Source organism: Typopeltis vanoorti, chromosome 4, assembly GCF_054136105.1.
Source record: "Typopeltis vanoorti isolate ZY-2024b chromosome 4, IOZ_Tvanoo_1.0, whole genome shotgun sequence".
NCBI classification, from domain to species: domain Eukaryota; kingdom Metazoa; phylum Arthropoda; class Arachnida; order Uropygi; family Thelyphonidae; genus Typopeltis; species Typopeltis vanoorti.
In genome coordinates this window covers 64,666,506-64,692,065 of record NC_143552.1, presented here as the reverse complement: position 1 = coordinate 64,692,065, position 25,560 = coordinate 64,666,506, and the positions used below count along the sequence as shown (strand labels likewise).

Sequence of the window (25,560 nt, the reverse complement as noted above, 5' to 3'; positions counted from 1 at the left end):
GCAGGTGTCAACTCTCTGGCACATTCCTTCAGAATACACAGTGATATATTATCAAGTCCCACAGCCTTATTTACATCTAGTTTACTCAACTCCCCAAACAACTCTTGCTCACTTACAGTCAGTCTCTCCTCCCCATCATCAACTGCTCTCAATCTCTCCATGAAGTCACATTCACAAGATTGAAAGATCTTTACAAACTGCTCATTAAGTATCTCCACCACACATTCTGCAACAGCTGTCTTTTTAAGATTAATTCAGAGGAAATTTTTCAGAACAGGTTTGGTGGTGGGAGAACTAGGGTCATCCATGGGAACTGAGTAAGCAATGGTGTTAGAACTAGGTTTTTTGCTTGTAGAGTAGCGAATGAGTGGAAAAGATTGCCAGAGTCTGTTATGGGTGCCATGACTGTGAATAAGTTCAAAGCAAAGTATGATAGATACTGCATAAATGTTGGATAGTTCTTGACATTATGTTTAGGGCTTCCCTCAATGAGTCTAAGGATTCCTTTGAGTAGCCTTTAATAATAATAAAAAAAATAATAATAATAATACATCATCAAGTCCTATTGCTTTATTGATATCTAGCTTATTTAAAATACATTAAATGCAACTAATTTCTGCTAAAGCATACCAGCTTTTCCTTGAAGTAAAAGCTGGAGTAACAGTTGAGTGAATTTGTGAATTCTGTACAGAAAATCAAAACTACACATCATTCTCTGTCATACTGCTCTAGATGCCCCTTAACATTCTCCCATGCACCACTGACATCCTTCTCTTGCAGAGTTTTGTGCCATGACATAGCTTTGAGCTTCCTTCTTAGCTTGTAATAATCACCTGCTTGTAATTCCGATATACCCACTCTTGACAGAATATTCCTCATTTTTTTACAATCTCCCAAGTCAAAAAGACTGCATGGTCATTTTCCTCAATTGAAGACAATGTAGCCAACTTTGTTATGGATAGCTCTTCTGATTCGAGGACTAGGTCCAATACTCTTGCAACCAGAGTTCCCTCCATCACATGTGGCCTCAAATAAATATCTTTCAGCAGGCGTATAAATTCCATTTCCTGCCTGCCATGTGATCTTTCTTCCTTTCTTCCATGTGATCTTTCTTCCAGTCTATATTGCCATTGTTGAAGATTCCCATAATAATCACTTGACCTGCACTCATTGTACTAATTTTCTGATGTATGTCTTCCAGATCATCTGTAGAACTCCTCCATGGCCTATATCAACAACCAACCCTGTATATTTTGTCTTACTGGCCTTGATCTCACACCAGACTGCTTCAAATGTACAGCCACCCTCCCGCCTATCTCCTATTCTTTTTGGCTGCAGTTCATCTACTATCATCAGCAGTACCCCTACCCCCAAGCTATCTTCCCTGGAAATAATAAACCCTTCACATTCTATCCCTGTAACTACATTATCTGCTGTTAGCCAAGTCTCACTAATGCATATAAATTTTGGTGAGGTTGCACTAACCAATGCCAAAAACTCCTCGCTCTTGTTCCTGATACTTCTGGCATTAATATATAGAAACTGCAACATCCCTTTAGGCCCCCACCTACCTTTATTTCCTGAACTAACTAATTCAATGTTTTTGATTGATAGACTATATTCTGCACTTGGGCATTCTCACACTCACTTCTCTCATGGGTGCATTCCCACAAACTCAATTGCTTCCACCCTAATTGCTTAAGTTTTACTGAATTTGCACTTCAGCGTGCTTGGTGAACAAAGCTCTCTCTCTCTCTATCTAGACACCTAAACAACAAAACCATTTAGATGCAGGCCCTCAACAATACACAAATCATTCTTTCTGTCACCACAGATCCACAAATCCTACATTATTTCTTCTGCAATATTAATTTAAGCAAACCAGACACATCCATGAAGAATTTAGCCACTCTGCTTTTGATCAGGGAAAGTGACCAATTTTGTATTAGGAGGTTGCCAAATGTGGAATTCTCAGTAACAAAGAGTACATATGTAATTACAGAGCTGGTTGGAAAGATAAACTTAGGGGAAAGCTTGGAGCAGGAACATGGCATGAGAAACTTCAAGGGAAGAATGTCAATAGTGCATGGAGAAATGGCCAGGCATTGTTTAAGGGAATGAGTATCAGAATGCATAATCCAGGATAAGGAGGATTTACCAAGTGTATTTATAAATGAGTAGCATTATAAAGCAGGAGATGCAAAAAAAAAAAAAAAAAAATGTAAAGGATTTAAAGTAAAATGTGATCAGCATGTTCATGAGATAAAATGTTGCAGGCAAGAGGGGAATCTAGCATGTAATAAAGGGCTAAATCAGATTATGAGACTGTAAGAGGAAATTAGCTAAGCAGCCAAAGGAAATCTGAAGGATTTTTTTGTTAAACAGAAAGTATGACAAAAAATAATTATAGAAGGATAACTTTAATGAATGCTGAAGGCATGAAAGTGACAGAAGTAAACAAAGTATTTTGGATTCTAAGTGATCACTTTGCAAGGCTGCATCATCCAGATGAAGATGCCAGTGTGACAGACTGATATGAGATTGAGGAATATGAACTGAAAATACTTAGCATATTGAAATATCAATGTAAATACAGTAGCAATTAGTATCAGAGGAGTTATGGTTAAGATATTGGAAAAGCCGATTAAAAACAGATTGCAAAAATGTCGATTGTTAAAAATAGTTGGTTACAATTCATTAATTAGTGAATATGTGAAAAGTAACTACTTAGTATTTTACTCATATTTTATAATAAAATGACAGCTGAGTTAGATAAGAAGACTTTGTAAAGATATTTGACAGAATACTGCACAGAAAACAATTACGTAAATTTGAAAAAATGGAAATGGATATGAAGCTGCAGCTGTGCACTACATTGTAGTAATGGACTGCCCTCAATTTATGAGGCTAGGGGATTTGATATGATGCAGATTTGGAGGTGAGGAGTCAAAAAGCAGCTGCATCTTAACTACTGTGTGTAGATTTGGTCTCCTTAGTTTGTAGGGGAATGATGAGAGGATTCCCAAACAAGTAAACAAACTGATGATAGGTCTGTGCTCTCACTATTAGGATAGACTGAAGGTATGTGAGTTGTAAAAAGTTCAGTTGACAGGTGAAAAAGAGGGACATGAGGAACTTGTACATCACAAAAGGAGTTCTATAAGGTTTGATAGAAAATAAATTTTTCAATACATCAAAATAGGATAGGTCATCCTTGGAAATTCACACAATACCTATATGCATGATAGGTATTGTGTGAATAATGGTGATGGTCTCCTGGGATGAGTTTTCCAACTTCATGGAGATATCCCTTTAATAATAATAATAAATCCTGGAAATGTTAGAAACATCTAATATATGAAAATGTTTTGAACAATCACAAGTTTGTGATTGTTCAAATTGTTGAAAGCATACTAACTAATAAAGATAAAAATTCTGAGATATTAAGCACAATTTTAGATTTTAAATGAGAATTGTTGTTATAGCAATATAAACTGCATGCACTCTAACATTATTTCCACTCACCTTCACATCCTAAATTATTACTAGCCTTCAAATTCCAATAGAGTGGATAACACTGATCACAGATTCGTCCAGTAACTCGTTCTTTGCATTCACAAAGCTCCCCGCTTGTGAGACTACCACAACCAACGAAAGTTGGGACAACACCAGAAGGATTGCAGTTACATTCTAATACAATGTTAAAAAACAGAAATTAAAGAAAACTACTTCATATCAATGCAACTAAAAAAAAAATTTAGGTTCAAATAACCATAAAAATATCTGCTACTATTTCTACAAACATGAACTTAATATTCTTAATATTATATCTATTTTTATTTCTGTCATATTAAAATTCACTAGAAATAAAAGATTATTCTCTTTCTGCAAGTTTATTTGTAATAACAGACACTGTAAATGATATACAAAATGTTAGCATATAAATACTATTTTAGACTTCCTGCAATATTAAAACTCCTGTACCAATCCATTCATTGAATAATCACAATCTTACACTTAATCTTTGACTCGTTTGATATCAGGGTACAAATCTCTGGCAGCATATACCTCATCATGGAGGAGTGCTGTCAGAATTGATGGCGAACATAATACCATTACAAACAACTGATCCTCCCCCCCCTCAAATCCTGTAAATGCTAATGCAAAACCAATAGTATTAACAAATTTTTAATTAATGCTTTTATTTTTTTGAATCAAGAAAATTTGTTTTCCAGCATATAGAAAAAATATATGCAATTTTGAAATTGGTTTGATTCTCAATCTCTTATAGTTATAGAATTGTTGTTATAGCAATATAAACTGCATGCACTCTAATATTATTTCCACTCACCTTCACATCCTAAATCATTACTAGCCTTCAAATTCCAATAGAGTGGATAACACTGATCATAGATTCGTCCAGTAATTCGTTCTTTGCATTCACAAAGCTCCCCGCTTGTGAGACTACCACAACCAACGAAAGTTGGGACAACACCAGAGTGGGGTGTTGCTACAAACCTTTTAGAGGGGTGTTGCTAAAGACCAAGGACACAGAGTGTGGCGACCAGGAGATGTTGAAACAGTTGGAGCGTAGCAAGTGCAAGAAGAATGATTGTTACGGGAGATTTTAGCTACAGCAGTATAGATTGGGGAAAGCAAGATGCATGTAGCAATAAGGAAATGGAATTTCTAGAATTCTTGAGGGACAAATGTCATAGAAAACATGAAACAGAGGGAACAAGAGGTTCAAGAGTTTTGGATTTGGTTATAGCATCAGAAGAGCTGATAATAACTGAGATGACATTTCTCCCACCAGTTGGAGAGAGTGACCATATGGTTTTGACTTGAAAAATGAATAGACATGCAGGAGTATGAAAGAGACGAGAACATATGTGGAATTATAAAGCAGGTGATTATAATAGTCTTAGACGTCAACTTGGGAAAGTTTCGCAGAGGGAGGAATTGGAAGGTTGGGATATCATTAGTGCATGGGAAATTATGAAAGAATATTTGTTAGCAGCAGTGGTAAGTTGTATACCACGAGTGAACAAGAGGACACAATTTGGAGTAAAGTGGATGACAAACAATATTAAACAGGAATTGCATGCAAAAAAAGAGGCTATGGAAGAGATATAAGGAGACAGATGAAGAGAAGATGCATGAAGAATATAAGACACAGGCCAGAAGAGTGACTAGTATGGTAAGGAAGGCGAAACTGGAATATGCAAAAAGATTGGCCCTTAGATCTAAGGAAAATCCAAGGGAAATTTTTAGCTATGTGGCCAGTAGGAGGAGAAATGACTGTGGTAGAATGATATTGTGGGATAAAAATAGGAATAGAGTGACTGATGCAAAGGACATAGTGGAATTGTTCAATGAACACTTTATTGGAGTATTTCATCCTAGAGGAGAGTCAATTTGAATACTAGAGGGATAGGGCAGGTTCAGGGTTTAGAGGGTGCAGGAGAAGAGTGCGTTCCACATACTGAGTACTCTAGATGTTAGTAAAGTTGTGGGACTGGATGGTATTTCATCGCGAGATTTGAGAGAATGTACTAAGGAACTGACAGTGTCCTTGACCTGGCTTTTCAATGGAAGTCTGGCTGCAGGAAAGGTGCCCAGGGGATGGAAGGAAGGTAAGATAGTGCCATTGCATAAGGGCAGTAGCAGACTGGAATTATAGGCCAGTTTGTGTGTAATCAGTAGTTAGTAAGATCTTGGAGAAAGTAGTGAAGGACCATATACAGCATTGGGCAGATGAGGGTAATGTTATCTGTGAGAGTCAACATGGATTTGTGAAGGGGCACTCTTGTTTTAGCAATATGCTAGCCTTTTATGATAAAGTTACAAGAGCATTAGATGAGGGAAAGCCATATACTGACATTTTCCTAGACTTATCAAAGGCATGTGACAGGGTGCCACATGATAAGCTAATATTCAAGTTGCAGCACATGTGGTCTGGATGTCCGATTGGTCAACTGGATTCAGGACTGGCTGTCCAATACGTTTAAGAGAGTTGTGTGTGTGGTGGAGCAATATCAAAGAGGCAGAAGGTTACAAGTGGGGTTCCACAGAGCTCAGTACCGGGACCTATATTGCTTAACCTTTATATCAATGACATTGCCAGTGGATGGCAATGGGATATTCGGTTGTTTGCGGATGATGCTAAGCTGGGAAGGGTTATTATTAATAGTGCAGATGTGGTAGTCCCGGCAAGAGGATTTGAATAAGCTAGATAGATGGGTAAATTAATGGGGGTGACTGTCAGTTTAATGCAGCAAAATGTAAGGTCTTGAGGTTTGGGAAACATTGATGGGATGCTGCATACTCTATGAGAGGAGTTATACTGGAGGAAGTATGGGAGACAAGAGGTCTGGAGTTGATGATTGATAGAAACCTGAAATTTAGGGGACATATTGCAAAGGTGGTGAAGGTAACACAGAGGATTGCTGCAATACTGAGAAGGACACTGACCTGCAGAGATAAATGGGTTATCATTCCATTGTATAAGACTCTGATCAGGCCACACTTAGACTATTGTTCTCAGATTTGGTCCCCAGGATTTGAAGGGGATAACGTAACTGTGGAAAGGGTACAAAGGTGGATAACAAAGATGGTTTCAGGACTGTACAACGTTAGTTATGAGGATTGGCTGAGGGAATGTGGACTGCAGAGTTTGGTGGATAGAAAAAGGAAAGGTCATATGATTGAGACTTTTAAACAGTCGAAAAGTGGTTACAGGGTTGACACTGGAGAGTTCTTTCTCTTGGTTGAACAGCGGGAAGGAGTGATGACAAGAGGCCATACCTGGAAAGTTACGAAAGGAAACTGTGAGCAAGAGGGTGAGAAGTGGTTTCTTTGCATGGAGGGTGGTTGAACCGTGGAATACATAGCCTGATGGAGTGGTGAGAGTGAGAACGGTCAATGAGTTTAAGGAGTGGTGTATGATAGACTTTGTGTTTCTTGGGGGGGGGGGGCTCTCCCCTTGATGAGTCTTGATAGATTTTGTGTTTCTTAGGAAGGACCTCCTATGATGAGTCTTTTGACTCCATGGAGGCCTGGATAATGATAATAATAATAATTAATTGAGTTTCTTTAGTCATTTGTTTTCCAAAATTTCTTTTAATTATGCCATTCATTCTATTGTAAATTTGCAGTCTTGCTTCCAATTGTGAATCAGTATTGTATTGTGTGATTATATTTCCTAAGTACTTGAATTCTGTAACTTGTTCTATTATTTTATTATTAAGCATAAATTTTGATATTTTGAATGGTGTTTCCACACATTGCCATAGCTTTCATAGTTTCAGGGAGTTTCATTTAAATTTTTTTGCTATTTCATTTAGATGGTTAGTTATTTGGAGTTTATCTTGTGAATTTGAAATTAGTACTTGATCATCTGCATAAAGTATTGTATTTAGCTGTAAATTACTTGTTAGTTTAATTCCATTTCTGACAGTTGTTTTCCATTCTTTTAGGATTCTGTTTATATAAATGTTGAATAGGATTAGGGATAAGCAACAACTTTGTCTTACTCTTTTATTTATAATTATCGGTTCTGATAATGCTCCAGCTGCAAATTTTTGTTTCCTTTGTCTAGACTTCTTATTGTGTTAATTAACTGAGGAGATATTTTATCATCTTGTAATATTTTCCAGAGTAGATTTCTGTTCAAGTTATCATATGCTTTTTCATAGTCAATAAATAAAAGAAAAGTGGGCAGATTAAATTATTTTCTTTTTACTATGATCTATTGCATTGTGCAAAGGCATCTGTGCATCCTCTCCCTCTTCTAAAACCACACTGTTCTTCTTCTAAATAATTTTCTGTATATTTAATTAGTCTGTTCTTTAAGATGTTTGCATATAGTTTAGATGCTGTTATTAAGAGAGTAACGCCTCTGTAATTTCCACATTTGTCCTTCGGACCTTTTTTGTGAATATTTATTACTACTCCAGTTTCCCATTCTTTTGGGATCTTTTGATATTTTCAGATATTATTGAAGAGTTTAAGTAGGTTTTCTTTTAAGCTATTGTATGCATATTTAAAGAGCTCAATGCATATTCCATCTAGGCCCAGACTTTTTCTATTTCTTGAGTTTTTAAATTCTTTTTCTATTTCTTGAGTTTTTAAATTCTTTTTCTAATTCTTCCATTACTATTTCTTCTGTACTTTCCTGTATACTGATATCTTCAATTTTGTGAGTTTTGTCATTGTTTTGTATTTCTTCTTTGTCATTCCACAATATTTTATAGTGTTCTATCCAATCCTCTTTGGAAATCAGATTATTCCTTAATTGATTATTTTCTGCTGTTTGTAGTTGCCTGAAAATTTTAAAATCTATTCTTTGTGGTCCAGTGATATCCTGCTCTAATGATTTAACATAGTTACTCCAATCTTCTCTGTGTAGACTTCTGGAAAGCTTTCTGACTTCAGCCCATAGTTTCTTATATTGTATATAGTCAGCAGTGTTTTTACTCTGCAGATAGATTTTAAAAGCCTGTTTTTATCCTTTCGATTAATTCCTTGAAGTCATCATTCCAAGTTCTGAGCCATTTTTTTGTTTTTCCTTGATTTGTATCCTTAAATTTTATTCTGCTGCTTTTAGTATGGTTTGTTGCCATTTAGCAAGAGCTTGTTAAAAGAAGATCATGTTTTAGCAATCTACTTAATATCCTTTTAGTATTTCAATACTAGAGGGATAGGGCAGGTTCAAGGTTTAGAGGTGCAGGAGGAGAGTGTGTTCCAAATACTGAGTACTCTGAATGTCAGTAAAGCTATGGGACTGTGTAAAAATAATCATAATTAAAATTCTGAATATTTTTATGAATTGTTTATGTTAAAACACTTATTAGTTTTAGTTTCATAACACGCATTGTCGGCACTTGCGATGTGCCAGTTATTGAAATTGTTTTGTCAAAAATGATATGTAAAGAAGTTAAAAAATTGATGTACTTACTATATTTGATATTTGTATTACTTACAAGAATTTTATTGTAATTTAAAATTAAGTTTTGTGTTTATTATGAAGACATTCCCTCTTGTCACTAACGGAGACAATGTGTCAGCCATTATTTATACCTAACTTCTTGCTTACCAGTTTCATGGAGCGCATGCTCGCCAAGAAGTTTGATGTGTGATTGACAGCTGACAAGTTTGGTATCGAAGCAATGGGAGAGTAAACAAGGATAGCGTTAGGAAGGAATTTAGAACACAGGACGGCAGATATTTAGGTTCAGAGGAACTTAAATTTTTTTTATGTGACAGTCGGAGGAAAATTAATAGTATATTCCGAAAAAGGAATCGTGGAACTATTAAGTTTTTAATGTGGAATAAGTATGTGGATAAATAAAAGAAAATTTTGCTATATGCGTTTTAAAAGGAATATTGGAGGAAACACTATTGAAAGATTTATATAAGATTCCGAAAAGGAAATCATAGAACTGTAGGTTTTTTTTTAATTGGAAGAGTTAAGACTGTCACTAAGCATTTAGTGAATAAAAGAAGAATTTGCTATTTACGTTCTAAAGGAATGTTCGAGAAAACTCAAATTAGGAAGTTTCATCTGTATTAAGGACGCCGGATCTGACTATTATTTCTACTGAAGAAAAGAGACAGAATTAAGTCAGGAAGATTTTATGTGTGCTACATGAGTGATGAAGAGGATCCTGTGTAAATGAAGAATGGAGTCATATATCTTCAGAAAAGGGCCTTGACAGAGAGAAAAATTGGCTAGGAACATTTTGTCATTTTGAAAACAAAGTGTTTAGACTTAAGTGTAAGTTTATTTAAAAAAAGGCCTTGGATCCAATTAAATTTGTAGTTAGTTATGTAAAGTTGTTTGAAGTGTATATATATTGTTTTTGTTTTGTAAAATGTGTTTATTTTGTATTTTGGTCTTGAGTCAGTGATTATTTGGATTCTGAAAGAGTTAAGATCATTGCACCAATTGGAGTGAACCCTTGTGTATATAAAAATATATAGGTAGACTCAGAATTTAAAAAAAATAATTGTTAGAAACAGAGATCATCTCTATGGTAGAATTAAATATTAAGATAATGTATATGAATATCCTCTCTATATAAAAAATCCACCAATTATTAACAATAGGTTCAAGATTTAGAGGTGCAGGAGAAGAGTGTGTTCCAAATACTAAATACTCTGCATGTCAGTAAAGCTGTGGGACTGGATGCTATTTCACCACAAGTTTTGACAGAATGTGCTAGGGAACTCACAGTGCCTTTGACCTGGCTATTCAATGAAAGTCTGGCTGCAGGAAAGGTGCCCATGGAATGGAAGGAAGGTAAGATAGTGCCATTGCATAAGGGCAGTAGCAGACTGGAAGTGTCTAATTATAGGCCAGTTTGTGTGTCATCAGTAGTTAGTAAGATCTTGGAGAAAGTAGTGAGGGACAGTACACAGTATTGGGCAGATGAGGGTAATGATATCTGTGAGAGTCAACATGGATTTGTGAAGGGGTGCGCTTGTTTTAGCAATATGCTAGCCTTTTATAATAAAGTTACAAGAGCATTAGATGAGTGAAAGGCATATACTGCCATCTTTCTAGACTTAGCAAAGGCATTTGACAGGGTGCCACATGACAAGCTGATATTCAAGTTGCAGTACATGGGGTCTGGATGTCAGATTATTCAACTGGATTCAGGATTGGCTGTCCAATACGTTTAAGAGAGTTGTGTGTGTGGTGGAACAATATCAAAGAGGCAGAAGGTTACAAGTGGGGTTCCACAGAGCTCAGTACTGGGAACTATATTGTTTAACCTTTATATCAATATCATTGTCCGTGGATTGCAAGGGGATATTCGGTTGTTTGCGGATGATGCTAAGCTGGGAAGGGTTATTAGTAATAGTGCAGATGTGGAAGTAATGCAAGAGGATTTGAATAAGCTAGATAGATGGACAAATGAATGGAGATGATTGTCGGTTTAATGCAGCAAAACGTAAGGTCTTGAGGTTTGAGACACATCGATGGGACACTGCATACTCTATGGGAGGAGTTAAACTGGAGGAAGTAGAGGAGACAAGAGATCTGGAGTTGATGATTGATAGAAACCTGAAATTCAGGGGACATATTGCAAAGGAAGTGAAGGTAACACAGAGGATTGCTGCAATAATGAGAAGGACACTGACCTGCAGAGATAAAAGGGTTATCATTCCATTGTATAAGACTCTGATCAGACCACACTTAGACTATTGTTCTCAGATCTGGACCCCAGGATTTGAAGGGGATAAATTAATGGAAATTGTACAAAAGGCAGATAACAAAGATGGTGTCAGGACTGCAGAATGTTAGTTATGAGGATCGGCTGAGGGAGTGTGGACTGCAGAGTTTGGTGGATAGAAGGAGGAGGGGTGATATGATTGAGACTTTTAAACTGTTTAGAGGTGGTTACAGGGTTGACACTGGGGCGTTCTTTCCCTTGGTTGAACAGCAGGAAGGAGTCATGACAAGTGGACTATCCCTGAAAGTTACAAAAGGAAACTGTGAGAATGGTGGTGAGGAATGGTTTCTTTGCATGACAAGTGATTGAACCATGGAATGCATTGCCTGATAGTGGTGAGAGCGAGAACGGTCAATGCATTTAAGGAGTGGTATGATAAACTTTGTGTTTCCTAGGAGGGACCTCCCTCGATGAGTCTTGATAGATTTGTGTTTCTTAGAAAGGACCTCCCACGGTGAGTCTTTTGATTCCATGGAGGCCTGAATAATAGTAATAATAGTAATAATAATAATAATAATAATAATAATTACACAAGGTGTCAAATACTTTGGAAAAAGAAGATGCATACGTTGTGACATATTTAGATTTTGCAAAAGTCATTAACTGACTGCCACATGATAAATTGCCACATGAAATATATTAGTTGATTACATAGGCAATGTAATCTGTGTCAGATAAGTATAAGAAAGTTGTGTAAGGGAGGAAGTATTATCCCAGAGGAAAAAAATCACTAGTGGTATGCCACAGAAATGTTTTGAAGCCATTAATATTTAACTTGTAAATTAACTAAATTAACAACACAGGAAAAATGTATGGCTAGAGATATATGCAATTATTTGCTGATGATGCAAAGTTGGAGAGAACTATGTAAAGTAGAACAGATGCAGTGGCCTTACATGACGATCTGAATAAGATGGTGTTAATGGATGAGTGAAGCTACCAATTCATTGCTGCAATATATAAGATTTGAAATTGGTTGGCCAAGGATAAGATGTAGAGTATAGAGCTAATGGAGAATTTTTTAAGGTTGAGCAGATGAAGGATCTGGAAGTGGACAGAACCTGAACTTCAGAGGTTCACATTGCTAAAATAGTGAAGATATCACAATGAATTATGGCAATAATGAAGATGATCTTGATATATAGAAATAAAGAGGTTTTTATTCCAACCAAAGAAGAGTGACTAAGGATATCATTAAGCCTCTGCTGGTATAAATGGTGGAGAATGATTAAAGAAAAGTCAATTGCAGAACTTCATGAAAAGGAGCAGGGGATGATGCAATCTAGACATGCATGTTGGTATGGAGTTGTTGCCAGTTAAATATGGAAGAGATTTTTCACAGAGTGGAGAGAGAGAGAGAGAGAGAGTGGTAGAACAAGAATCCTTCCCTTCTTTCCTTCATAGTTACACAGTGATCAGCATTCATTTTTAAATAATGAAACAACTACTGTGTTATAATAAAATTTCAGTTCAAAATATCACCACTCGACATTTCTAGCTTCATATTAAAGGTCATGTACAGCTCTTAACTTCAAATTGTGGTCAGAGCTTGAAAGAGCAGCCTGCAAGAAGTGACACCCCAGCATTGCCAGCCTGAAGGTGGATTTGGAGCAAGTAGTAGTAGTAGCCTATCCTTTGGATGTTGTGTGTCTCCATCAGTATGTGCCATTACACACTTTGGGCACACATGAAAGCAAAAGGAGGATATTTTGAGCATTGAGTGCTGCTATATGCACATTATACATGTGGTTTGCATATGTGCTGAAAGCTGTAAATGATTTACTGATAGATTAAAGGTTTATGTGCTGTTCAAATTGTAACAATATTTATGACTAGACTAAGTATAAAGAGCAGGTCAGAAGAGCTAAAAGCACTGTACAGAAAGATAGAAAGCTAAGTGGGAGTATGAAAAGGAATTCGCTGTGCAGACAAAGGCAACCCAAAGGATTTTATCATTATACTTCAAGTAAAAGACATTACTAATGTGAAAGAGTAACTTTACTTAGAGTAACAGATTTCATATCTCCTTCTGACCCTTCTGTCAGAAGGAGATATGAAATCTCAGGAACAGCTCTGGAGCAACTTTATTTATCTCTTCATCCAATGTAGTGGATTAAACTGTGCACCATGAGAAGGAGGTTCCAGAGCTGATTCATAACCTTGATAAGAATTCTGCAGCAGGGACAGATGGGATATTTGCACATATGCCAAAGGAATGTTCAACTTAACTGATGAGGTCCTTGATATATATGTATTTAAATCTCAAATCGGGAAAGATCACATAAAAATGGAAGAATGCACAATAGTCCCGTTGTACAAGGTTCAGTGGCGGCTCGTGGCTTGAAATCGTGGGAGTGCTGCAACTTTCGAAATATATACACACACTGTAAGTACAGCATATACGTGTTTGGATAAAATATCAAAATTATGGTAAAAATTTAAAAAAAAATTAAACATGAAAAATTAGTATATTATTGATAAAATTATACAGTTTGGTATAATTCAAAATTACTTAAAAATAAAATATATTCTTCTTGTTTTGTTTCATGAAAAAATATTGTTTATCATCGATAAAATTATACAGTTTAGTATAATTCAAAATTACTTAAAAATAAAATCCTTTTTTTTTTTTTTATCATAACCCCAATAATGTTCTAAAATAAAAACTATAACAAATGTTGTCTTTAATTGTAATGTCCAAATATTTAAAGAGACGGAGTAAACACGATAAGCACTATGAACACTCTACTACTGGTGCAAACTACATATAAACAACAGTAGAACTGCGTGACGGACAGTGCCGCATTACGCTAATAGCTCGTATTGCGCAAGCATATGCACGTCATATGCTTGTGCATATAGCAATATGACACTGTGATAAACACAGTGCTGCTAGCATCCTTCGCCCTCCTAAGTGCTATAAGATGGATTTTTATTATTTTTTATACAAAATAAGAGAATTGTATAGGATTGTTGATGATAAAATTAAATATTATAAACAAATATAAATAAACTAATAAATATATTTATATATCAAGAAAAGTTAGGGGTGCTGCAGTTCCACAGTGCCTATGCACGAGCCACCCTTGACAAGGTTAGTGCAAAAAACCAATGTGTCTAATTATCAACCTCTCAGTATTTCTAGAGTGATGGTAATAAAGACTTTAGAGAAGTTGGTGAGAACTTGTATGGAGAATGAATATACCATAATATTGTTGGTCTTTGATAAGGCATTTGATAGTATACCACACGAAGGGTTGTTGCATAAACTAGTGGATATGTGATTGGAATATAAACGCTTGACTTGGATAAGCAAGTGGCTTAACATACAAATATCAGAAAGTGGTATATGGGAGGGGGGGGGATATTCCAGATTTAAGTGATGTACCTGTACCATTGAGATCAATTCTTGAACCATGATTGTTCAACCTCTACATTAATGATATTGGGAAGGATCTGATAAGAGATGTTCAATTGTTTGCTGATGATGATGCCAAGATAGGCAGAACAATCAGGGATGCTACTGATATATAGAATAACCTGAAAGGATGAAACTGTCATCAAGCAATAATGGTTTTCAATTCAATGTTAGTAAAGCATAAAGTTATGCACTTTTGACATAATAAGATTTCCATTGGCATAATGAGAACATAACAAAACACGAATCATAGCAACAGCTATGGAAATTTGAACAAGAAAATTAGTGGTGGGATTAAGCTTACAGAATCTGATGGGGTTAGGTGGATAATAGTTGAAATGCAAAGATCACAACAGCAAAAATTACAAATACAACTCAGCGGATAATTGTGTAGCTATCTTGCATAGATTTTGATGTACCTCCCTATCAGCATTAATAACAGAAATAAACATGAAAAGCATCACTGTAGTCCTCCATGCACATGACACAGTCAGTGGAGACAGGAAATAAAATGATCTTCTCGAGATCATTTTATTTCCTGTCTCCACTGACTGTGTGTTATAAAGTTTGCATCTGATAATGCTAATTTGAGTTGGCAAAACATTAGCTTGTAAATACTTAATTTTAGTCTGTAAATTTATTTGTCAGTATATTTATTTGCATTCCAGTATCATAAAGTTTTTTGTTTCACAAACTTAAACACGAATCATAGCAACACCTATGGAAATTTAAACAAGGAAATTGCAGTGCTAAAACAAACACTGAAAAATTGTAAAGACAAAGAAGTCGATTTACCTCTTCACAACGCCTTGATACAACTGGACCTGAACTATAGCTGTGAAGATTTAGTCTCTTGTTTTTTTGTTTGTTTTTTTTTTTTTGGGGGGGGGGGGGTAAAGAAGCTGTGGAAAGGGTGTGAAAAAAAGTTGCAAAGATGATATTGGGATTATGAAATGTAGATTATGAAGAAAGATTGAAAGTATATGGACTGTAGACAATGGTAAAATGGAGAAAGAGGTTGCTAATGATAGAGAAGTAAACCTCTAAAAGGGTGTTAAGGGTGTAAAAATTTTCAACAACTGTAATTTTTCAACAACAATGTAAGGTAGGGAAAGAACAAGGATTCACTGAGAAAGTTAAGTTTGTGAAGTTAAGAAGTAGGTGAGAGTTTGATTTTTCAATTGCAGAACAGTGAGTAAGTGGAACAGTTTGCCTGTTGAAGTGGTTGTTGAATGCATCTAGTCTGAATAAGTTTAAGAGAATATATGATAGCTGTGTGGGTGATGTATGACCACTGTCAATGAGTCTTTGATTCCTGGAAGCTTCTGATGATAATAATAGTATACTGGTACTTGCATAGTTAAATTATATACTGATTTTATGTTGTATATATTTACATTTATATAGATGTCTGAAGGCTCAATCTCTTAATTAGTTAAATGGTTAACAGGTTAATTAAGAGGATAAAGTTAAATATGTGATAGAACTATATGAATCTGTGTGCAAGTTGCAAATCAACTTCCACAGAGATTCATGTATAATTAAACCACTCAAATTCAAAGAAGTAATATACAGATGGTGCAAGTGACTGGATTACATGCATCAAAAGAAAGTAAATCTCCTAACAGGTAACTACTGCAGAAAATATATTCAAGGTTCATATATTCAAGGGAGAAATTCGTCAGGATATTTCATCCTCCTCAGTGTAACATCATGAAAAGATTGAGCACAGAGGATATGATAAGGATAGGTTGATGGTGAGTGAGCAGGAGATATATGAGAGATTAAGCAAACTGATATTAATAAGGATTCAATAATACAACATTGCAAGTCTGAACTGAATGTTCCACAAAGTGAAACATTCCATTCAAATTTCATTCCATTCATTAATGCCTTAGTGTGCCTGTATAACAAGTCTTGAAATAGGGCACGTTATGAAAGATGGTAATATTGTTCAACTTCACAAAAGTGATGAAATAAGACCAAGGCTACAAATTGTATTCCAATCTCTGCGTCTCCAAAGTGTGGTTAAGATGATGGAGAGAGCAAGGAAAAAGAATTGAGTTGATAAGTTGACATCATTACAAAGTATAGATCTGCATAGGTTTGTTAAATTTTTTATTTCTTTTTTATAACCTACTTAGGTATTAACAACTATGTGACAAATGCGTATACAATGGTATGCTTAGATTTTGCAAAGGTTCCCTTGATAAGTTGCCACATTATAATTGGACTAAACTGCAACAGGTGAGGGTTAGATACCAGATTAATGAATATAATAAATTTAGTTTAATCCTTTATCCAAGTGTGAGCAAACACAGTTTGCGCCTGAAAGTATCTTCAGGACTGGGTTAAGGTGGTACACACCAGTGTACCACCTTAACCCAGTCCACCTTAACCCAGTCCACCAGTACCACCTTGCAACGAGTTGCCCTGGTGTGTACCACCTTAACCCAGTCCTGAAGATACTTTCAGGCGCAAACTGTGTTTGCTCACACTTGGATAAAGGATTAAACTAAATTTATTATACTCTAACCAAGTGGAAAATAAACTTTCAACATCTTTCTCTAAATCCAGAGTAATTTATTAAAAAAGGGTGGCACACCAATTGGCAATTCCTATAGGTGGAGATGACCTGCAAATGCTTCTGCCTGATTTCTCGACTTGGGCCTGGCTCCCACTGAAGAGACCTCAATAAAGGTCGAAACCGGTCTGGGTAGTGGCCCTTCCCTTAATGCATAACAATAGACATATCCGCAAGGAGATGTGTTTTGCATTATAGGAGATACTAGGATAGGAGTGTTGGTAGCTTGCTCCACCTTTGCAACGAGTTGCCCTGGTGTGTACCACCTTAACCCAGTCCTGAAGATACTTTCAGGCGCAAACTGTGTTTGCTCACACTTGGATAAAGGATTAAACTAAATTTATTATACTCTAACCAAGTGGAAAATAAACTTTCATCATCAAATAAACTTTCACCAGATTAATGAGTTAAACAGATGCTGTAAATGGCTTAACAACCATTTACAGCATCTATGATAAGGAGGACACTGGCCTGTAGAAGTAAAGGGGTTATTATGATTCCATCAATGCATTGTATAAGGCCTTGATCAGGTGACAAAACCTGATCTTAGTCAATCTTTTGCAAAAGATTGACTAAGATCAACTCTCTGAGATATAAGGTATGAAGATGGATTGAGGGAATGCTATTTCAGAGCCTAGTAAACAGGAGAAGAAATATATGATTGAGATATCAACATTAATCCATTATCAACATATATGTTGATAATGGATTATTATCAGATTAATGTGAAAGAAATTTTCAAAGAATGGAGGGAGGCAGGACAGAGGAGTAGGACAAGTAGTTAAGAAGAAAAAGGAATGCAATCTTCACTGTTCTCTGATCACTTGGTTTTTATGAAAATAGAAATAGAGAAGTTCCAGAGAAGACTGACTAAAGTGTTATCAAGTCTCTGGAATCTTAGGTACGAAGTCTTCAGATGGAGCGAGGAATGCAAATTGCAGAGTCTAGTAAACAGGAGGTGAGGGGGAGGTATGGTCGAGGCATATAAACTGATTGAAACCACATTAATGTGAAAGGAATTTTTCATAGCATGGAGTTAAGCAGAGCAGGAGTAAAAGAGGCCATCCCCAGAAGCAATATAAGGAGAGATATGAGAAAGCGGCAAGGAGCAGGTTCATTGCATGAAGGGTATTTAGCATATGGAATGTACTGCCTGACACTACCTTAGTCAGTCGCCTCTGAATCCTTTCCAACATCTCTTTGTCATTTTGAAAACCAGGTGACCAAATTTGAGCATAATAGTTTTGGTCATCTGGTGGCTAATTTGTGGTCTAATCAAAGCCTTATATAATGGAACAAGAATCTTTGTACTTCTACAAGTCAGTGTCCTCTGGATCATTCCCAGACGCCTTTGTTTCGTCTTCACAATTTTGGCAATGTGTCCCCTAAATTTCAGATTCTTATCCACTGTCACCCCAAGATTTAAGATTTACTGCTTCTCTGATAATATATCCCCAATAAGCATAAATTCTGCATCACATCTTTGTTTTCCAAATATTTAAATCTTACATTTTGCAACATTGAACTCGTATCCCCATTCCTGTGCCCAATCACTCAATTTATTCAAGTCTTTTTGTAAGGCCACAATATTTTCTCTACTCTTCATAGTTCGTCCCAACTTTGCGTCATCTGGAAACAACTGAATATCTCCATCCAAATCTTCACCAATATCATTAATATATAAGTTAAATAGCAATGGCCATAAAACAGACCTGAGGCACACCACTAGTAACTTTCCTTTTCCTGGATATCACTCCCACATACACAACTTGTTGATACCTATCAGATAGCCAGTCTCCAATCCAATGCACCAATCTAATATCCAACCACATCCACTCCAGTTTGACTATCAATTTATCATGTGTTAATCTATCAAAAGCCTTTGCAAAATCTAAGTATATTACTGTGTATTCTACTCCTCTCTCCATGGAAGCAGCCACCATACTGTAATAAGCAAGTAGATTACTAAAACATGACCCCCCTTTAGCAAATCCATGCTGTCCATCAGAGATAATACCATTTCTGTCAACCCAACTCTGGATCCTAGTTCTCACAAGCTTCTTCAACAGCTTAACCACAATAATTGACACACAGATAGGCCTATAATTTGATGCTTGAGTTTAATCACCTCCCTTATGAAGTGGAACAATCTTGCCCTCTTTCCACTCCGTAGAAACTTGACCTACCTAATGTAAGACTCATATTAAAAAAAATATGTCAAGGCAGATATCAATTCCCTGGCATATTCCTTCAGAATAAGTGGTGATATATTATCACGTCCCACAGCCTTATTAACATCTAGTTTGCTCAACTCCCCACACACCTCTTGCTCACTTAGTCAGTCTCTTCTCCCCATCATCAACTGCTCTCAATCTCTCTATGAAGTCACATTCACAAGATTGAAAGCCCTTTATGCACTGCACATTAAGTATCTCCACTATATCTTCTGCAACAGCTGTCTTCATGCCATTTTCTCCAATCAATGTTATCCTTTCATCATCATTCTTTCGATATGTTGGATACATATCGAAAGAACACCTTAGGATTCTTTTTGGTTTCATTGTATAAATGCTGTTCATATCTCACATTTGCTACCCTTACCAACCAAATCACCTGCCTTACCTGGTCTTCGTAATCCTCATGAAATTGGTTATTACCACTTCTTTTATGCTGCCTCCATAATGTTGTTTTTCTCTGTATCACATGCTTAATCTCTTTATTCATTCTTTTCACACCTACCTTATTTAACCTTCTGACCCTTGGAATACATTTGGACATTGCTTCTACTAGACAGTTCTTGAAAATCCCCTAAGTTGCAATGATCTCTTTTCCAGCTAACTCCTCATTCCATGCTACACCAGCAAGCTGTCTCCTGTGCTCTTCATAATCCCCCCCCCCCCATAGTTCCACATATACCCTTTTCTCACAGGGGTCCTTGCACTGTTGGCAACCACCCAGGTAATTACCTCATGGTCACTCTCACCAATTGGTGGATTATTTGACACCTCATTTATAATTATATCCATGAGATGACCAAATCCAAGACCCTTAATCCTCGTGTGACCTCTGTTACATACTGTCTGAGGTAGTTATTCCTCAAAAACTCAAGAAACTCATTTTCTTTAGTTCCAGTTGCTATCTCATCATTCCAGTCTATATTGCCATAATTAAAAATCACCCATAATGATCACCCTTTTCTTATTTGCTTGGCTAATTTGACTATACATTTCACTATCACCACCACCATCCACATTACCAGGTCTATAACAACATCCTACCAAGTATTTGATTCTATTCACCTCTATCTCACGGCATACCCTCAAAACCACTACCACTATTTCCGTCTTGTATCTCTACTTTGTATGGACATAACTCTTTCTCTATCATCAATAACACTCCCCCTCCCTTTTTACCCCTTCTATCCTCACGAAACACATCATACCCTTCCATCTCTATTCCTGTCAGGGTGTCATCCACTTACAACCATGTCTCACTTATTCTGACAATCTTTGGATGAACAGACACAAATAGTGCAACCATTTCATCTGCCTTGTTTCTTATACTTCTTGCATTGGTATACAAACACAACAGCTCATTTCTGGATCTACAGCTAGTTCCACTGATACCACTCACTCGATGTGATCTCTCCATGCTCAACTGGGGCCATTCCCTTTCTGCTTCTTCATTTTAGAACCCTTTTCAATTCCAACTGTTTCCTCTTGATCCCTGGTCATCCCATTCCTTTCCTGCCTACACATGCTCTCACCTCCTCTTGGAGCATCCACCTTTTTCATGCTGTGTACCCTTCCACCCTGAGCTTCCCCGTTTTCCTGTTCCTCTTGCACACTTATTCTCTCATTTTCTATACTCATACCACTCACTTCCCCATTCATATCCACTTCTTCAATCTCTCCCATCTTACTCTCCTGCTGTTCCACATCACTCCCCTCTCGATCTGTTTCATTCTCTCTATTCACTTATCTACCTTTCAGTAGCAGTCTCTCCAAGCGACTCACACCATAACCACTCAAATGCTATCCATCACTCCTATACAGCTCACTTCATCCCTCAAACTCATTCCACACTTTAACAAACCGTACTTCCATCTCCTCACACATTTTAGCCAACATATCATTCATAATCCTTGCTCTCTGCCTCATCTCACCACAGTCATACCTAGGCAATACACTGACTACCCTTCCTGTCACACTATTCTCTTTTATCCTTCCAAGCAGCCTCCTGATATACATTCTGACACTCTTTGTTCTCTCTCAAATCATTTGTACCAATTAATACTATTAACTCTTTTGCTCGCTCCTGCCTCATATCCAATGCCTCAATCACTCTACTCATTTTACCGCCTGGAAAACATACCTTGTGCATTCTGTCCTCTAGCACACCTTTAATAATAGAGTCGCCATAGTGCAAATAATATATATATTTAGAATTACAGTAAAAGATTTTAAACTATTTAGAAAATTTAATATTAAATATAAAGTATTATAGAAGTTGCATAATTATTTATAATCCATCGATATAAGTTAGTCATTTATTTATATAAAATTACTTACAAGGTTGCTAGTTTAATATTGCCAAGATTTTTTTAATATTAATATTTATTTTATACATGTGAAATTCGTTTATATTTTTGGGAAGATACACAATAAATATATTGTGCACCAAAAAGGGTCAAATATCGTAGAACAGTAAAGGAAATTCCAAAAAAAGGTAATTAAACTGATATTTTAATTACCGTTATTTGGCTAGTACTTGTAAAGCAGTATACTGTAGACAAGTAGTTGTCGCAGTCGGTAAGAATATATTATTCAATTAATTATTATTCTTATTTTCTGTTACTCGTTTATTTTAACAAAACCAATATACTAATGTTTCTATTTTTGTATGTTTTTTTAAGCTTTTAACGTAATTGTTTATTTTATTTATATGTTTATTTTGGATTTAATAAATATTTATTAGAGCCTGTGTAGCTCAGTGGATGTGGCGTTTGCCAACCACGGCGCTTAGCCGCACGAAGGAAGACTTGGTTTCGAGTCTAGTCGGCGGCTAGAGGAAATTTTTCTAAGCCTTTTTTCGACCGGTTCCCGAGTTAGTTGATCTCTGGCATGGGCAAGCAGGTTTTTCCTCCCGGAAACTCGGGTTTTTCGTCCTGTAAACTCAAGAAAATCGACCGTAGAACCCACATTATTTCAGACATTAAATATATTGTGTTAGGGTTAGGGACCACGAGATGGCAGCACATTTGAGCCGTCTCTCTTCACTGAGTACCGCTTAATTAGTGATAGCCTTGGGCCATCTATCTTTGATTGATACCAGTGGAGATTGAACTGCCCACTCAGTCTCCAAAAGTTAGATATGGCTTAATGGCCTCGCCTACTCCCCATATACGGGAATAAAAAGGCGTTAGCTGATTTTTTTTTTTTTTAAATATTTATTTCGCTTTTGATAGATTAATATACATAATGATGCAAAGAAAATTTGAATCCGAAGCTAGTAAAAGAAAACGACTTAGAGAAAATGAAAAACAGCTAAATAGTCAAAAGGGGGCAAATTTGTCTTTCTTGCATTCTGAAAATGAAGAATTTCGTAGAACTGAAGCTGTACTTCACAGATCTCGGAATGAAAACGAAACATTGGAATCATTATCAGGAGGAGATGAAAGTGAAAATGAAGAAAATCAAAATGATGTGGAAAACACAGAAGGAGAGAAAGAAGTAAATGAAACAAATCAAGAGGATTCTGAAGAAAATTTTCAATCAGAGTCTGTACTTACCAGCAAGCAAGCTATCTGTTATCCTACCGGTACAGCAGTGTGGCCACTTACTATTAATGAACAGTTTATCGATCATATTTTAATAAATATGCCCCAGAATGTTGGTAAAATCGAAAATTTAAAAAAAGAATACATAGAACGCAATAGAATATATATGTCAGAAATGTAAATAAATCACATTTTTACTGTAAAAAGGCGAATAGAATAAAGGAGAAACGAGAGCGGCTAATTTTTTCAGTAACCAGCAAAGCTACTGCTTTGTTTGTAAATTGTTTTCTAAGTCAAATAATAGCTTAATGAAGGGTTTTAATGACTGGGGAAATATAACATGAACCTTATATGATCACGAGCATTCTACTGAGCATATACGAGCGATGTGCACATATCGCAAAAGAAAATCAAGTTCTGTAAATAGTCAAATTGATTCTGAATTGATCAAACAAATACAATCTGAAGAAAATTATTGGAGAGAGGTTTTAAAAGAATAATAGCTACCATTAAGTTACTGAGTAAACTAGGGCTAGCATTTAGAGGAAATAAAAATGATATTTTTTCTGATTCTTGCGGAAATTATTTATCCTGTTTAAATTATTTATGTGAATTTGATGATTTTTTTAAAACATCACATGAAAATGTACGCCAACTGTGGTTCTGGCAGATCAAATTATCTTTCTTACCATACTTGTGATGAATTCATAGCATTAATAGCTAAAAAAACAAGAGAAATGTTAATATCAGAAATTAAAAGAAGCTGCTTATTTTGCAATAATACTTGATTCAATGCCAGACATTGCCCATAATGACCAACTAGCTATGATATTTAGGTATGTTGCCGCAAATTCTGACATTAGAGAAACATTTTTCAGGTTCATCAGAATTACACAACATAATTTCTTATATTTAGAGTATTAAAAAAATTAGAAGAATTATCTTTGGATATAAAAATGTGCTGAGGGCAAAGCAATGATAATGCTGCCAATATGAAATATCTATACAGGTTTACAAGCTAGGCTGAAAAAACATATTCCCTCTGCACATTATATACTGTGCTCTAGTCATTCCTTAAATTTAATTGGCAACTATGCTGCAGAATCTTGTCCGGAAGCAGTGCAATATTTTTGTTTTATTCAAAATATATATAATTACTTTTCATCTTCAACAAGAAAATGGGGTATACTCCTTAAACATTTAGAAAAAAAAAATCTTTAACAGTTAAAAGACTAAGTGAAACGAGGTGGTCTGCAAGAGCCGACGCTATATTGGCTTTGAAACATGGATATAAACAAATTAAAGATGCATTACTTGAACTATCCATTTCTCCTCATGAAAAACCTATTTCTAAATTAGAGAGCTCATCATTGGCTGAACATTTTGACAAACCAGAAACAGCAATTTTAACAGTTATGTGGGACAAAATTTTACAATGAATAAATGCTATTAGTAAATCTCTACAAGATCCCGATATGGATTTCTTTTTAGCTAATAATTTGTTACACTCTTTAGTTGATTTTATTTTAGATATAAGATATAGTTTTGCTGCTGTAAATGAAGAAGCAAATTTATTAACAGATGAGACAAAATTTAAAGATGAAAAAGGAAAGAGTTAAAAAACAGGAAAAAAAATGAGTGACGAAGTTTCACAATCTAACAATGAGATTATATTACATGGGAAAGAAAATTTCACTGTGAACACTTTTAATGTCATTTGCGATAAGCTAATTTTGGAAATTAATGAAAGAACAAAAAGCTATTTCGACATATTAGAAATGTTTGACATTTTTTTGAAGGAAGATATAGGTCAAGACAAGTACAAGACTAGTATTGATAAAATTTTACAAACTTATGGGACTGATATTGATCCAGAAAAATTTACTGATGAAGTAAAGCAATTTTTAATAATGATAAAGGAAGAAAATTCTTCAATTAAAAATAAGTACAAATTTATAAACAATGGGTTAAGGTCTACTTTTCCGAACGTAGAAACAATTTAAAAAATATTTTTGACGATGCCTATTTCAAATGCAAGTGCGGATCACTCATTTTCAGTGTTGAAACGAATAAAAAATTATTTAAGAAGCAACTTACATCAAAATAAAACAAGTGACCTGTCGTTATTATGCATTGAATCAGATGTAATGGACTCAATCAATTATGATAACATTATAGATATATTTGCTAAAACCAAAGCCAGAAAAAAAACTTTTAGTTATTAATTTTTTTATTTAAATTTGAACTGATTTATTTTTATACTTTTTTAAAATGCAAATATATGTATACCAATGTTGTATCGTGTTATTAAAATGAGTTATTATGGAAATGTTGACTTTTATTTTCAATAAATTAAAAAAATGCTTATTTTTGAGGGCCTCAAAATGATGTTGTGCCTCGGGCCTCCAAAAGTATAAATGCAGCCCTGCAAAATGTTATATTCAGGCAATAACAGTTAGGGAAAAGAAGGAATAGCTATAGTACTGAACACTAAATATGAGGCTAATCTCCTTGAATGGCAGGAAATATCAAAGTAGAT

The 25,560-nt window shown here is 35.6% G+C and overlaps 1 protein-coding gene across 1 annotated transcript in view; it reads right to left on the bottom strand.

The window, feature by feature from the left end:
- LanA (laminin subunit alpha) overlaps positions 1 to 25,560 on the bottom strand; it is a 1,191,635-nt gene that overhangs the window by 945,347 nt on the left and 220,728 nt on the right. Inside the window, exon 11 of the mRNA XM_090391815.1 lies at positions 3,526 to 3,690. Within this exon, the coding sequence (XP_090247941.1) occupies positions 3,526 to 3,690 (165 nt within the window). The remainder of the gene's footprint in view (positions 1 to 3,525; positions 3,691 to 25,560) is intronic.